Source organism: Acomys russatus, chromosome 27, assembly GCF_903995435.1.
Source record: "Acomys russatus chromosome 27, mAcoRus1.1, whole genome shotgun sequence".
NCBI lineage: Eukaryota > Metazoa > Chordata > Mammalia > Rodentia > Muridae > Acomys > Acomys russatus.
In genome coordinates, this window is record NC_067163.1 from 5,614,567 (window position 1) to 5,627,794 (window position 13,228).

At 52.6% G+C, this 13,228-nt stretch overlaps 1 protein-coding gene across 1 annotated transcript in view; it reads left to right on the top strand.

The window, feature by feature from the left end:
• Col4a2 (collagen type IV alpha 2 chain) overlaps positions 1–13,228 on the top strand; it is a 48,048-nt gene that overhangs the window by 32,635 nt on the left and 2,185 nt on the right. Inside the window, exons 24-41 of the mRNA XM_051169445.1 lie at positions 43–213; positions 879–1,022; positions 4,038–4,160; positions 4,427–4,608; positions 4,817–4,880; positions 5,061–5,135; positions 5,484–5,591; positions 5,855–5,962; positions 6,900–7,029; positions 7,243–7,289; positions 7,710–7,835; positions 8,380–8,496; positions 9,290–9,451; positions 9,553–9,651; positions 9,890–10,036; positions 10,149–10,265; positions 11,345–11,536; positions 12,453–12,739. Coding sequence (XP_051025402.1) covers positions 43–213; positions 879–1,022; positions 4,038–4,160; positions 4,427–4,608; positions 4,817–4,880; positions 5,061–5,135; positions 5,484–5,591; positions 5,855–5,962; positions 6,900–7,029; positions 7,243–7,289; positions 7,710–7,835; positions 8,380–8,496; positions 9,290–9,451; positions 9,553–9,651; positions 9,890–10,036; positions 10,149–10,265; positions 11,345–11,536; positions 12,453–12,739 — 2,399 coding nt within the window. The remainder of the gene's footprint in view (positions 1–42; positions 214–878; positions 1,023–4,037; positions 4,161–4,426; positions 4,609–4,816; positions 4,881–5,060; positions 5,136–5,483; positions 5,592–5,854; positions 5,963–6,899; positions 7,030–7,242; positions 7,290–7,709; positions 7,836–8,379; positions 8,497–9,289; positions 9,452–9,552; positions 9,652–9,889; positions 10,037–10,148; positions 10,266–11,344; positions 11,537–12,452; positions 12,740–13,228) is intronic.

Below are 13,228 nucleotides of genomic sequence, written 5' to 3' on the forward strand. Positions count from 1 at the left end.
GTGGGCGGCCCTACTCCCCTTTTAATTTTGCTTCTCTAACAGGTTTGCCTGGAGACAGGGGTGAGCCTGGTGACCCTGGTGTCCCGGGCCCTGTGGGCATGAAAGGCCTGTCTGGAGACAGAGGTGACGCTGGTATGTCGGGCGAGCGTGGTCATCCTGGAAGTCCCGGATTTAAAGGGATGGCAGGGATGCCTGGCAACCCTGGGCAAAAAGGTAAGTGTGGGGCCAAGCAAGGATGGCCGGGGCCACAGGACCCCAGCTGGTGCTGCTTAATGTCCCTCAGCAAGCCAATTTGTTACCTTACCTAGAATGGTAGAAACAGGTTCAGATCCCAGGGCGATGGTGTTTTGTTTTTTGGTTTGGTTTGGTTTTTGGTTTTTTGAGACAGGGTTTCTCTGTGTTAGCCTTGGCTATGTAGACCAGGCTGGCCTTGAACTCACAGAGATCCTCCTGCCTCTGCCTCCCAAGTGTGCAACCACGCCCAGCCATGATGGTGTTTTTATTGAACACCTAGTCTCTGGAGTTGAATACCTCACACACAAATAATTGCGAGTGACCTTTAATAAGTGAAAGTTACTGGAAGTACCTTAATAGCTTCCCCACAGCTGTTGGCATCCACCCATGCTGTGAACACAACTAGGTTGCTTTCATCTGTGGGACCGATTTAAACTCCTCATGGGATCTTTCTCCTGTGCCACCCTCATACTGTCTTCCACCTGCCTTCTATGGGCTCTTATCTGCAGATATCTGGGCCCTGCATCCTCTGTCTCTTAGAGAGCAGTTTTCCCAGAAATCCTTGCTCAGGGTAAGGGTCTTAGCAGGAAACTGATGTGTCCCATACACTTGGTCCCTAACTTTCTTCTCCTCTTCCTCCAAAGGCGATCGAGGGTCACCTGGAATGGACGGCTTCCAGGGCATGCTGGGGCTCAAGGGACGACCAGGCTTCCCAGGAATCAAGGGAGAGGCTGGATTCTTTGGAGTTACTGGTGCGAAGGGCCTGCCTGGTGAGCCAGGTGTTAAAGGTATGGCCTAGCTTAAGATCCAGGGGTCTTTGTGTTTGGTAAATAAGTCAGACTCGGCAGGGCGAATATCCAAATCTCACATTTTCTCTCATATGTAGAATGAAAACACACACACACGTATATATGCATAGGTGTGTGTACCCATGCATGTGCTCACTGTGAAAATGCAAAGAAGGACAGAAAGAAAAAGGGGACCAGCAGGAGGGGGAAAGGGATAAGCAGCCATGATGAAAGTGTGTCATGTGTGTGGATGAAAATGTCCTGATGAATCCTATGGTTTTGTACAGTACATGCTAATTAACAAGCAAACGAGCCGGCTGTGATGGTGCCACCTTTAACCCTGTGTGCCTCGGAGGCACAGGCAAGAGGTTCAAAAGCTTGAGGCCGCACTAGGATACAGAGTGAGACCCAGCCCAGCCCAAGGAACTTAGTGGGACCCTGCCTCAAAAATAAAAATTTCTTTAAAAAACACATAAAACAAAACAGAGCATGAACAGGGAGTGCTGCTGAAGCTCAGTGGCAGAGCATGTGGCTGGCCAACCGTCCGTTCCCAGCAAGCAGGAGGCCGTGGGCCCACCCCAAAAGCATCAAATAAATAACAACAGAAGGGTCCTCCTCGGAGAACTGTGGTTTGCCTTCTTGGCAGCCCATGCTGCTGGGAGGGCTCTCTCAGGCCTCAGCACCCAGAACCCACAAGGCTGGATGCTGAAACAGCCAATCAGATGACCACATCTCAGACCTCCTTCTGCTTCCTCCACACATCGACAGCGGGTCACACTGCTCTACATAGTGAGTTCAAGGACAGACAGAGCCACCCCGCCTCAGAGAGAGAGAGAGACAGAGAGACAGAGAGAGACAGAGAGAGAGAGAAGGAGATGTGCCTTTGGCACAAGAGGGTCAGCACTCCAAAAGGAAAGACCGTTAAACATGGAGCTACCAACAGATTCTCCTTGGAAGAGATAATTGAAAACTTCTCTGGGCAGATTTTTCTTTTTACACAAGTATTCAGAGCTGCCTTATTCAGAATAACCAGAAAGGGAAGCAACCCAAACATCCTCCCACCCACAGATAAATAAAAATGTGGCATAGACATAGGGCAGAACATGCAAGAATGAACAAGAAAGCCTGGTTCTCACTCTCTAGTCCCATGTGTGTGGACTGTCCAGCGTGAGCAAGCTCGATGTGTGTGGACTGTCCAGGGTGAGCAAGCCCGATGTGTGTGGACTGTCCAGGGTGAGCAAGCCCGATGTGTGTGGACTGTCCAGGGTGAGCAAGCCCGATGTGTGTGGACTGTCCAGGGTGAGCAAGCCCGATGTGTGTGGACTGTCCAGGGTGAGCAAGCCCGCTGATAAAGTGGATAAGGGGTTCCCCAGGCCTGGGGGACACATCTGCTGATGACCACAGGGCTTAGTCCTCTCTGTCCTCGGCTTAGATTTGGTGACATCTACACAGCTGTGTACACAGACAACCATCAAACCTCCTCTCTTTGAAACAGCAAATTGTAGTCCAGTATAATGGCACAGGCCTTTAATCCCAGCACTTGGGAAGCAGAGGCAGTTGGGTCTCTGAGAGTTCAAGGCTAACCTGGTACATATACGTACTGAGTTCTAGGACAGCCAAAGCTACATATTGAGTGAAGGAGAGATAAACCTGTTTTTGTTCTGATCTCAGGTGTGGGATGGGGAACAGTCTTGTGAGAGAACAGCTAAGGTTAATCCACTAGAAGACAAACCACCTCGTGTGGGAACTTGATTGTTGCCACTGAAAAGATCCGTGAACAGACTCTGGGAGGAGATATAAAAATGAGCCCAAAGCTAGAGGTGGGGCCTTTGGAGACTTTGGATAGTTTTGGCTGTTCATCGCTCTACTTCGAGAAGCTCCTCGGGAGAGCCGCTCGAGGGAAGGCTTCGGGGCTCCGGCTCCTGCTGAGGTTCTGGGTTCTGGTTACTCCAGGTTCCAGCAGAAGAAATCCTGCTGACTATGCCAGGAGAATTGTTCCTCGGAACTGATATCCTTACAGTTTTGTTATTCTTTAATCCTCTTTTCCTATTGTTTCAATTAGTCGGGTTATAAGGGATGTACACTCAATAAGTTCATAATAAAATATATTGGTTAAGAAAATTGAGCCTACAGTTGAGTCCCTGTCTCAAGTGAACAAATGAAAAATAGTGAGTTGTATGGTATATAAATAAATCTTACATCAGCAAAGATGCTTAAAAAAGGAAGATGGAAAAGAGAAACAAAAACAAAAAAAAAACAAAAACAAAAACAAAAACAAAGGAAACCTAGAAACAAGGCTGTTTGTGAGTTGGAGGGCAGCCTGGTCTGCATAGTGAGTGGGGACCAGCCAGAGCCACATAGCAAGACCTCGCCTCAAAACAGTGACAGTAAAAGCAACCTCATGGGTTAGGGCTGGGGCTGTAGCTCAGTCATGTGCTTGCCTACTGTATGTGACAATCAGAGCTCAATCCCATGCAGAGAAAGAAAAGACAGACAGACAGACAGACAGAAAGAAAGAAAAAAAGAAAGGAAGGAAGGAAGGAAGAAACTTCCCAAAGAACCGGGTTTGTTTGTTCATTTTAGTTTTTCATTTTGTTTTCTTGAGGGACAGACTCTTGCTCTTTCCTAGATGGTCTTGAACTTCCGGGTCCCACCTCCCACCTCAGCGGCCCGCTGGCTGGAATAGCTGGCCCTAATCCCACTGCACCTAGCTAAAAGTTACAACTTTAACTAATTTCTAGCAAATGCTTCCTCCAAGATTCTGCCTCTGTTCTAAAATAATTTTCATGCTAATCTAGATATTTCAGAACAAAACAAATTAAAATTTAAGATGCAGTTGCCTGTCAGCTCCGCTGCCTCCCTGTCCTCACCGTGGCTCCCACTGCCTCCCAGGTGTGGCTCCCCTGACCATCCATCCCCACGCTCAGCAGCCATGAGGACAAGACCAGTTTAGATCTGGTTCCCGCATCATTCCCAGGGGAGCTTGGAAAATGACAGAATTCTGTTCCCTTCCAGGAAACCGAGGGGACCGGGGACCGCCAGGACCACCTCCTCTCATCCTGCCAGGGATGAAGGACATTAAAGGAGAAAAGGGAGAGGAAGGGCCAATGGGTCTGAAAGGCTACCTAGGCTTAAAAGGTGAGACGCCAGCCCCGCCCCCACCCTGTCTGGACTCCAGGGCAGCCCTGCACTCTGCCAAGCCAGCCTTGTGCTTTAAGTCTCTTCCCACGCCTCAGCATCAACACAGCTGGACTCAGGGCTGTTCTTGATACCAGAGGTGTGCCCCCTTTTCCATTTTGTGGCCTGTAGCTCTGGACACTGGGCAACGTGCCCAGAATGCAGTTGCAGGCGCAGGGAGAATGGTCCTACCCCTCCCCAGGCATTACTGACTGCTCTTCCGATAGGTATCCAAGGAATGCCTGGGGTCCCCGGGCTGACTGGAATCCCTGGGCTGCCTGGGAGGCCCGGACAAATCAAAGGAGTCAAGGGAGACATCGGAGTCCCTGGCACGCCAGGCTTGCCAGGATTTCCCGGGGTGGCTGGTCCTCCTGGAATTACCGGGTTCCCAGGATTCATAGGAAGCCGGGTGAGTGGGGTACCTCTGCTCAGCCTGTCCTGTGAGATCCACTCCCCTCCTCTGCTCTGGGATCAAGCCATGGAGTTGCAAGCAGCTTGCCACGAAGTCCCCTGTGCTTGCCCGTGGTGGCCTGAGAACTCACCAGCTACCCCTGCCCCTGTCCTGGTGTTTCAGTGCATGAAGACCCAACGTTGCTTCCTTGCTTTTCTTCTTATAGGGTGAAAAGGGTACTCCGGGAATAGCAGGGCTTTTTGGCGAGTCTGGCCCTACTGGAGACTTTGGTGAGTGTCACTGGGACAGTGGAAGCAGGGAGGCCAGAGTTTAGCCCCTGGCTATGTGAGGTGCCATCAGGCCCTGGGGGTGCTGCCGGGCATTTGGAGGCAGACTGCATAGCCGAAAGTCAACGCTAGTTACCTCCCAGCAGCAAGGCCTGGGCTCATCTTCCTCTCTACATGTTGCAGGTGATATTGGGGATACTGTGAACTTACCAGGAAGCCCAGGCCTGAAGGGGGAACGGGGAGTCACCGGAACACCAGGTACACATGAGTGTCGTTTCTTTAGTCACCAGCAGCCCAGAGCATTGTGTTGGGGCCCCGGCTTGCCGAGTGTATTAGTATTTGCAAAAGTCATGAGAGACTACAGTTGAGTGGCTGAGGCCTTCAGAGCCAATGTGCATGGATGAGTCTGCATTGTTTACTAAATTGGAGGACAGTCTCAGCAAATCTCTGTCTGTCACCTTCCGGCAGTGACTGTAGCCAGAAGCAGTGTCCCCCCCCCCCCCCCCCCCCCCCCCGTGTGTGGGAGGTGGTAGGTGCGGCACACACGTCAGCTTGTGTCACCCGTGGAAAGCACACTCACGCCACACAGCAAATCTCTGGTTCCAGGTCTCAAGGGATTCTTTGGAGAGAAAGGAGCTGAGGGTGACATTGGACTTCCTGGGATAACAGGCATGGCTGGAGCCCAGGGTTCTCCTGGACTTAAAGGACAGACAGGTAAGATCGTATCGGCCTGCCCAGGGGCATATTCGGCCACCTACATCCAGGAGCAAGTGCTCAGCCACCTTTGCTATTTCCTCCTCTGCTGCCATCAGCAAGCTCCAGGAGAGTGGCCTGTACATGTTTCCCACTTGTCTGGCTCTGTGCAGGGGCCAGCAGTACATGGTGATGCCACGTGAGCTCTGGCAACCCTTAGGAATAGGGAATACACATGACCTGCTCCACCTGCAAGGTCCCTGACCTGCATATTTCTCCAACAGGCTTTCCAGGTCTCACAGGGCTGCAAGGGCCACAGGGAGAGCCTGGGCGGATCGGAGTGCCCGGTGATAAGGGCGATTATGGCTGGCCAGGGGTACCAGGCTTACCAGGTAAGAGATTTGCTCTCCGGGAAGAGAGACAAGGGAGCCCAGTACTCGGGGCCAAGTCGCCAGATGGCAATCGTAGGAGCCTTGCTGTCGGCTGCTATCTCTGAGCCCCAGGGGTATGGCAGGGGCAGGTGTGGCAGGGGCTGACTGGCTGCAGGGCACTCGGAGTGCAGGTTCACAGCGGTGCAGTCCACTAACCACTCTTCAGCGGAGAGGGACTCAGCTTACAGAAAAGTGGCCTGAAGCTCCCAGGGAGCTCTCTGGCCTCTCTCTGGCCACTCTACACAGTACATAAGCAGGTCAGAAGGACAGACACAAGTGTCCTCATGTTCTGTCACTGGCTGCTGTGTGCCCATGTGAAAGGTTACAAGACCCTGACACAAACCCCTGGGTTCCCATGACCACACCCAACCCCAGTGATCACCTGTGTTCTGTGTCCTTTAGAAATGCCTAACCTCACAAATCAAGAGAATGGAAGTCACACCAGGCTCTCTGCTACAAGCAAAGCTTTATTAATTTTTAATTTCATTTATTACCGTGTGTGTGCATGCTATGCCATGGCACATGTAGGGGAGATCAAAAGACACCTTGTGCCATGTAGAGACTGAACTCAGGTTGTCAGGCATAGAAGTAAACATCTCTACCCGGGAGTCTTCTCACTGGCCTAAGTACAGTTTTATGAATCAGTTAGAGCCACGACAGTCATCACCCTGACAGTGCGTCTTTGTCCCCTTCCACATCTAAGAGTCCTAAGCTGTCTGAAAAGTGTTCATGCACAGACTTGTGGGCCACATAAGAGGGACAGGGTGCCTGTCAGATGAAGGTCACTGCTGTTCACGGGCACAGAGAAAAGCGCGTTAGGATTGTCCTGGGACCACTCCCAGGCAGAGCCGTCTGCCATCCTACATGGCATGACTAATGAGAAGCCAATTTCCCACAGGTTTTCCAGGAATCCGAGGCATCGGCGGATTACACGGCCTGCCAGGCACCAAAGGCTCCCCCGGATCCCCAGGTACCCAGCGTCGCCCCAGGCCCCATCACAGTATTGGAGATGAGGGCTCTGGCCTGGGGTTGCCAGACCATCTATTGTCTTCTTTACAGTTCATAAAAATCATTCATGTTCAGGGGGGAAACTTGTAAAAATATATTTAAACAAGAAGGGGGAGACATCATCCTATAGTTGCTGCCTGACCATACTTTGTGGAGTTTTTACATTAATAGATATTCAGCTACCTGTGGGGAAATTCATGCACTCATGTTCACATTAACATCTGGGTTTCCAGTTTCAATGGGCAGATGACTGCAATCCTGGGGAACTGTAGCAGCCACCGTGAGGCTGTGGCAATCACTGTTGAGAGATATTGCTGTTTACTTTGCTTTGAACACCTGACATGTGAACAGGGAATATTTTGAATAAGGTCAAATTTCCAAAACCCAATAAAGACAGAGCAGAGCCAGAGAGCTGAACGAATCAGAACCAGGAGACTGAGATGGGTTCCTCCAGCACAGCCGGCTGCTGCCATGATCTCTCACTCACTTGAGGCATAGTTTTTCTGTCCATCGAGAGAAGGTTCTACAGTGCTCTGAGTCTCAGATTCCATGATGCTGAGGCCAGGGCTAGCAGACACGGTGGCGACTGCCCGCACGTGTCCCCTTCACACTCTGAGGACTGTCATACCACACAAGACAGGCCGCCTCCCCTGCGTGGATGGAGTTGGTGTCAACCTCGGCTGTTGTAACTTTTCCACAGGTGCTGATGTCTATGGAGACCCAGGGTTCCCAGGCCCCACTGGAGACAGGGGGGATCGTGGAGAGGCTAACACACTTCCAGGCCCCATGGGAGATCCGGGGCAGAAAGGGGAGCGGGGAACCCCCGGTAAGTAGAACCCACAGCGTGTGAATGAAGCCGCATGTCTGAGGTCACTGAGGAGAATCCGTGGGCGTGAACTCTTCGCTCATCTCTATTACTATACTCTGTGGCTCAGCTTGTTTTACCCTAGTGTTGGCTCCCTTTCCTGCCCCACTCAGTTGGTGAAGGAAAAGCTCTCCCTTCCTGCTGGCCTTTGGTACTTAGTCCCTGAGCGGGAGCGGGGTGGGGGTGGGGTTAGCTGTGCTCGTGGACTTCAGGATCCCATCTTTGTGAGTTCTGTTCTCTCATGGCAGTGTCTGAAGACTGTGCCCTACAGTGGGCTCTAGGTGCAGCTGGTGGCCTTGCAGGAGCTAGTGGGGCAGGGGGAGTTCAGCTTCCAGCCTCCTGAGCACAGTCATGTGCCTCTTTCTCCCCTGACATGATCCTTGTCCTGAGGACACCTATCTCGCCTTCCATGACACCATTCCTCTAGAAGGAACAGCACATGAGGAAAATGGAATCCATGAACGTGGGCACATAGTCCTAAATTAGCCTCTGTTTTCCTCCTCAGGGTCACGTGGTCCAGCTGGCAGCCCAGGACTTCAGGGTTTTCCGGGCATCTCTCCTCCGTCCAACATCTCTGGGTCACCTGGTGATGTAGGGGCACCAGGAATATTTGGCTTGGATGGTAAGCAGGGACTGTGATGGCATGCACAAGGGAACAATGTCACTTCACACACTGTGCAGACAAGCAAAGGGACACCACCGGTCGTCACCACCGGTCATGTATAGAACGTGGTCTTCACGACATCACAAGACGGGCTAAGCCCTGACCTGCCTGGGTGGCCTCAGAAATGTTCAAAGTTTTCCCCTTTTCCCCACCTTCTAGTGTCTGTACCTTTAGTAGCCAGCCACACTCACCGTGAACCAGCTAGGTATTAAAAAGAGACAGAGTTAGATGTGGTGGCCCATGCCTCCGAGTCCCAGCGCCTTGGGGAGGCAAGAACATTTAGAACACAAGGCAGCTCAGGCCAGCATGAGACACACAGTGAGACCCAAATAGGAAAAGCAAAAATAGGGAGGAGAAGACATGGAATAAAGACGAAGCCATTAGCAGTTACTGGAATGTCAGTATTGCCCATAGACGCTGTTTAAAACAGTCAACAGACAGCGGCAGCCTAAGTGACCGTTGGCAGAAGGTCAGCAAAATGCACTTTACACATGGTGGTGCAACCGTCATCCTATAAAAGGATAGCATTTGTGACATGCACACTATGACAGGGATGAGGTCACAGTGCTCAGTAGTGAAGTTTCCCCAGTCCCAAAGGAGAAATACACGTGGTCCCTGGAGCAGTGACACCCACAGAGGCAGAGAAGAGAATGCTTTTCTGGGTCAAGGAGGGTGAGGAGGATTGGGTTTCATAGGGACGAAGCCCGTTGAGGATGGTAAACCTCCCCCACGCTGTGGCTTACACCCTCAGGCTACCGAGGCCCTCCAGGACCACCTGGGCCAAATGCGTTTCCTGGAATCAAAGGCGATGAGGGGAGCTCCGGAACTGCAGGACTCCCTGGACAGAAAGGATGGGTTGGGGATCCAGGGCCGCAGGGCCAGCCTGGCGTGGTTGGTCTTCCAGGAGAGAAAGGTAACGGTGTCCATATAAAGGGACTAGTGCTGGGGACAGGGGATGGGGGACGGCAAAGCCTGTGCCGTGCAATGGTCCTGACTCTCTTGCCTTCATTTCAGGGCCCCATGGTGAGCAAGGATTCATGGGCAACATTGGGCCCTCTGGGACTGTGGGTGACCGAGGCCCCAAAGGACCCAAAGGAGACCAAGGATTCCCAGGTGAGTGGTGCCTGCACAGCCTGTGAGGTGACAGATAGCTCAAACCTGGCACAAGCCCCGTTCTCCAAAGAGTGGAGAAAGAAGCTGGGCAGGCAGCCGACGCTCAGAGACTTGGTGGACCTCCGTGTGGGGACCTTTCAGATGTGTCTCTGTGTGCCTTCAGGGAGAACAAGCAGGTGGGGTCAACAGGGGAAAGCGAGGTAGTTCCCGACACTCACGGCCTCTCTTTGCCTTGCAGGTGCCCCTGGATCCATGGGGTCACCAGGCATCCCAGGCGTTCCCCAGAGGATTACCATCCAGCCTGGAATCATGGGTCCCCAAGGCAGGAGAGGCCTTCCTGGTGCACAGGGAGATATAGGGCCTCAGGGCCCTCCTGGAGAGCCAGGTAGGGCTCTGGGCTTGGCCCCTGTAGCCCTCCCGGGAAAAGACCCCCTGTCCTCCTCACCTGGACACCACGTCATTAAGCACAGTAACACGTTCTTATTTGATGCTTACAGGTTTCCGTGGGGCTCCAGGCAAGGTTGGACCCCAGGGCAGAGGTGGTGTCTCTGCTATTCCAGGGTTCCGGGGAGACCAAGGGCCTATGGGACACCAGGGCCCAGTTGGCCAGGAAGGTACGTGACAGGTGGCTGGTGTGACAGAGTTCTGCTGAGGGTGGGGACACCATGGCCAGGCTGCAGGTGAGGAATGAACAGGTATCCAGCAGAGCTGGGAACAAAAGCTCCCAAGCCCAGCTGCAGCTTCAACCAGGCATGTCCTGGGTGCTGTAAAGGCCTGAGGTATTTCTTAAAATGATTTGTACATATGCAAGAGGCAATGTGCCAGAAGTAGCAGCAGTCTGCACACACAGACACATAGACAAACACACACACACACAGACAGAGAGACACAGACACACACAGACAAATACACACACACACACACACACACACACACACACAGACACACACAGACACAGACACACACATACAGAGAGAGACAGAGACACAGACACACACACACACACTCACACATACCCCAAAATGTTTGTTTTAATCAGCCCAAGCTTGGCTTGAGCAGCAGTGACAGCTAGGATAAAACAAGACACAAAGGATGTCACCAGTATCAAAGGACAGTGACCCACCAAGGAGAGGATGTGCTCAGTGACAGTGGTGGGTGACAGGGCCAGGTGGCTGCTGACTGCCAGACTAGATGCTCCCTCGGCCTCCTGGGTAGATCCAGAGGCCTCAGCAGCAGTTACCATGGCCAGCTTTCAGTCTTATGGAAGTATACTCTAACCCTGAACAACCCAGCTTGCCCTGAGCTGCTGGTCGGAGAAGTGGCCATCCTGGGAGGAAGAGGCCTCGTTGCCGGCGGGGGGTGGGGGGTGGGGGGGGTGGGGGTGGCAGCAGCACAGGCTGTTCCCTGATACCTCTTAACTCCAAGATGCCCCAGTTCTGCTATGCACGGAGCTTTCCTGTGAGCACTGTGCTTTTCTTTCTGCTCCTGATTAGTGCCATCACTATTGTCCTGTTGCCTTCCCAGACTGATTTATATCTATCTTTAATGAGGCTTTTGGTCTAGAGAGCCTGGGCCCCAAGCTTTGGGAAGAAGGAAGAGGGGGTATCCTGAATTAATTGGGGTGCTGTCCTCTGTCCAGGCGCCCTGAGGGCCCATGGCAGCTGAACAGTGGCCACTTTCTCTCGGGTCCTAGGGGAGCCAGGCCGTCCAGGGAGCCCAGGTCTACCAGGGATGCCAGGCCGCAGTGTCAGCATCGGCTACCTCCTGGTGAAACACAGCCAGACGGACCAGGAACCCATGTGTCCCGTGGGCATGAACAAGCTCTGGAGTGGGTACAGCCTGCTGTATTTTGAGGGCCAGGAAAAAGCCCACAACCAGGACCTCGGTAGGTATTGCTGTCAAGTCCCCACTTCGTTCCCAGGTTTGATGGTGGTCACTGTGAGACTGTGAGCCCTAAAGACGAACTTCTCCCAGCCACACAGCCCACCACCTCCAGGCCTAGGAGAGGCTGAGATGACCATGGAGATAGAAGTCTTTTACCATATCCACAGTCTCAGCACCCACATAGGGCCTTTTAATTTGACATAGCATCCATGTCTCACAAGTAACTTTCACCAAGCACTGCCCTCCCCATTGGAGATACCAGTCACCCCACAATTTTCTTGCTTTCGACCCAAAACTAGAACACAAAATGGAAGCAGACGGACGTGGGGGGATGGACTTAAAGTCAATTCTCCACACAGATGCTCAGAAAAAGAAGAAAAAAAATCAGGCATGTGCATATGTGTGCCTTTAAAGGGCATGAACATGACTTAAGAGAATTTTTTTTTTTTAAATATAACAAAACAAAGCACAAAACATGCAAGGTGAAAGTGGGTGGGTGACTCTGCCTGCCATCCCCCAAGAGGGCCAAAGTGCATGTGGAAGGCTGGAATGTTCTGTAAGTCAGTGTTGGCGACGCCAGAGCCATCAGCTCTTGGAAGTGTACCAACTGGACTCTAGTGATGTGGCCGTTCCTGTCTGTGGCCTCTTTCCCACAGTACATTTTACAGTGCAGTGGGGAAAAAAGGCATGCAAGGGTGGGACCCAAAAATAGCCCAGGAGCAGAGGATGAGGGCAGGCCTCAGACCCTGCTGGTTTGCCGAGGGTGGATGCTATCTGACTGGAAGCTTCGCAGCATGGAAGGCAGCTCCTGCCGAGCCGTAGAGAGCCTCTGCGTCCAGTCAGGGTCCAGCTTGGTGCCTCGTGGCAGTACAGCAGAGGCAGAGGCAGGGCCATGTTCTCCTACGCCCCTCACACAGGGCTGGCGGGCTCCTGCCTGACGCGCTTCAGCACCATGCCGTTTCTGTACTGCAACCCGGGTGACGTCTGCTACTATGCCAGCCGCAACGACAAGTCCTACTGGCTCTCCACCACGGCCCCGCTGCCCATGATGCCCGTGGCTGAGGATGAGATCAAGCCTTACATCAGCCGCTGCTCTGTATGCGAGGCCCCGGCTGTGGCCATCGCTGTCCACAGCCAAGATGTCTCTATACCCCACTGCCCAGCTGGGTGGCGGAGCCTGTGGATTGGGTATTCCTTCCTCATGGTACGTAGTACTTTTCCGAGCATGGGGCCAGGTGGAGCTCTCCCATCTATACATTAGCTGGGAACACAGGAAGGACACATGAATTTGGAAGGATCGATCAGGGCTGCAGATTGGAGCTCAGTGGGTAAAGTTTGGGCCCCCAGCACCCATATAAATGCCAGGGAGATGGGCATGCATGTAATCCCAGTGCTGGGAGACAGTAGGTCCCAGGCTCGCTCTTGCCAGCCAGACTAGCCAAAAAGTACCAGATTCAAGGAAAGATACCCTTCTCAAAAAATAAAGTGGAAACCAAATGAAAAGCACCCAGTTTCAACCTGTGGCCTCCATGGAAACACACACACACACACACACACACACACACACACAATAACCATACGAAGCAATTGCTTAAGTTGTGTGCCATACAAGGGCACCTGGGACAGAAGTGGTGGGCTATATTGTAATTCATCTTGGTCTGGGCTAACTGAGCCATGTGCCAGGCAAGGGGCT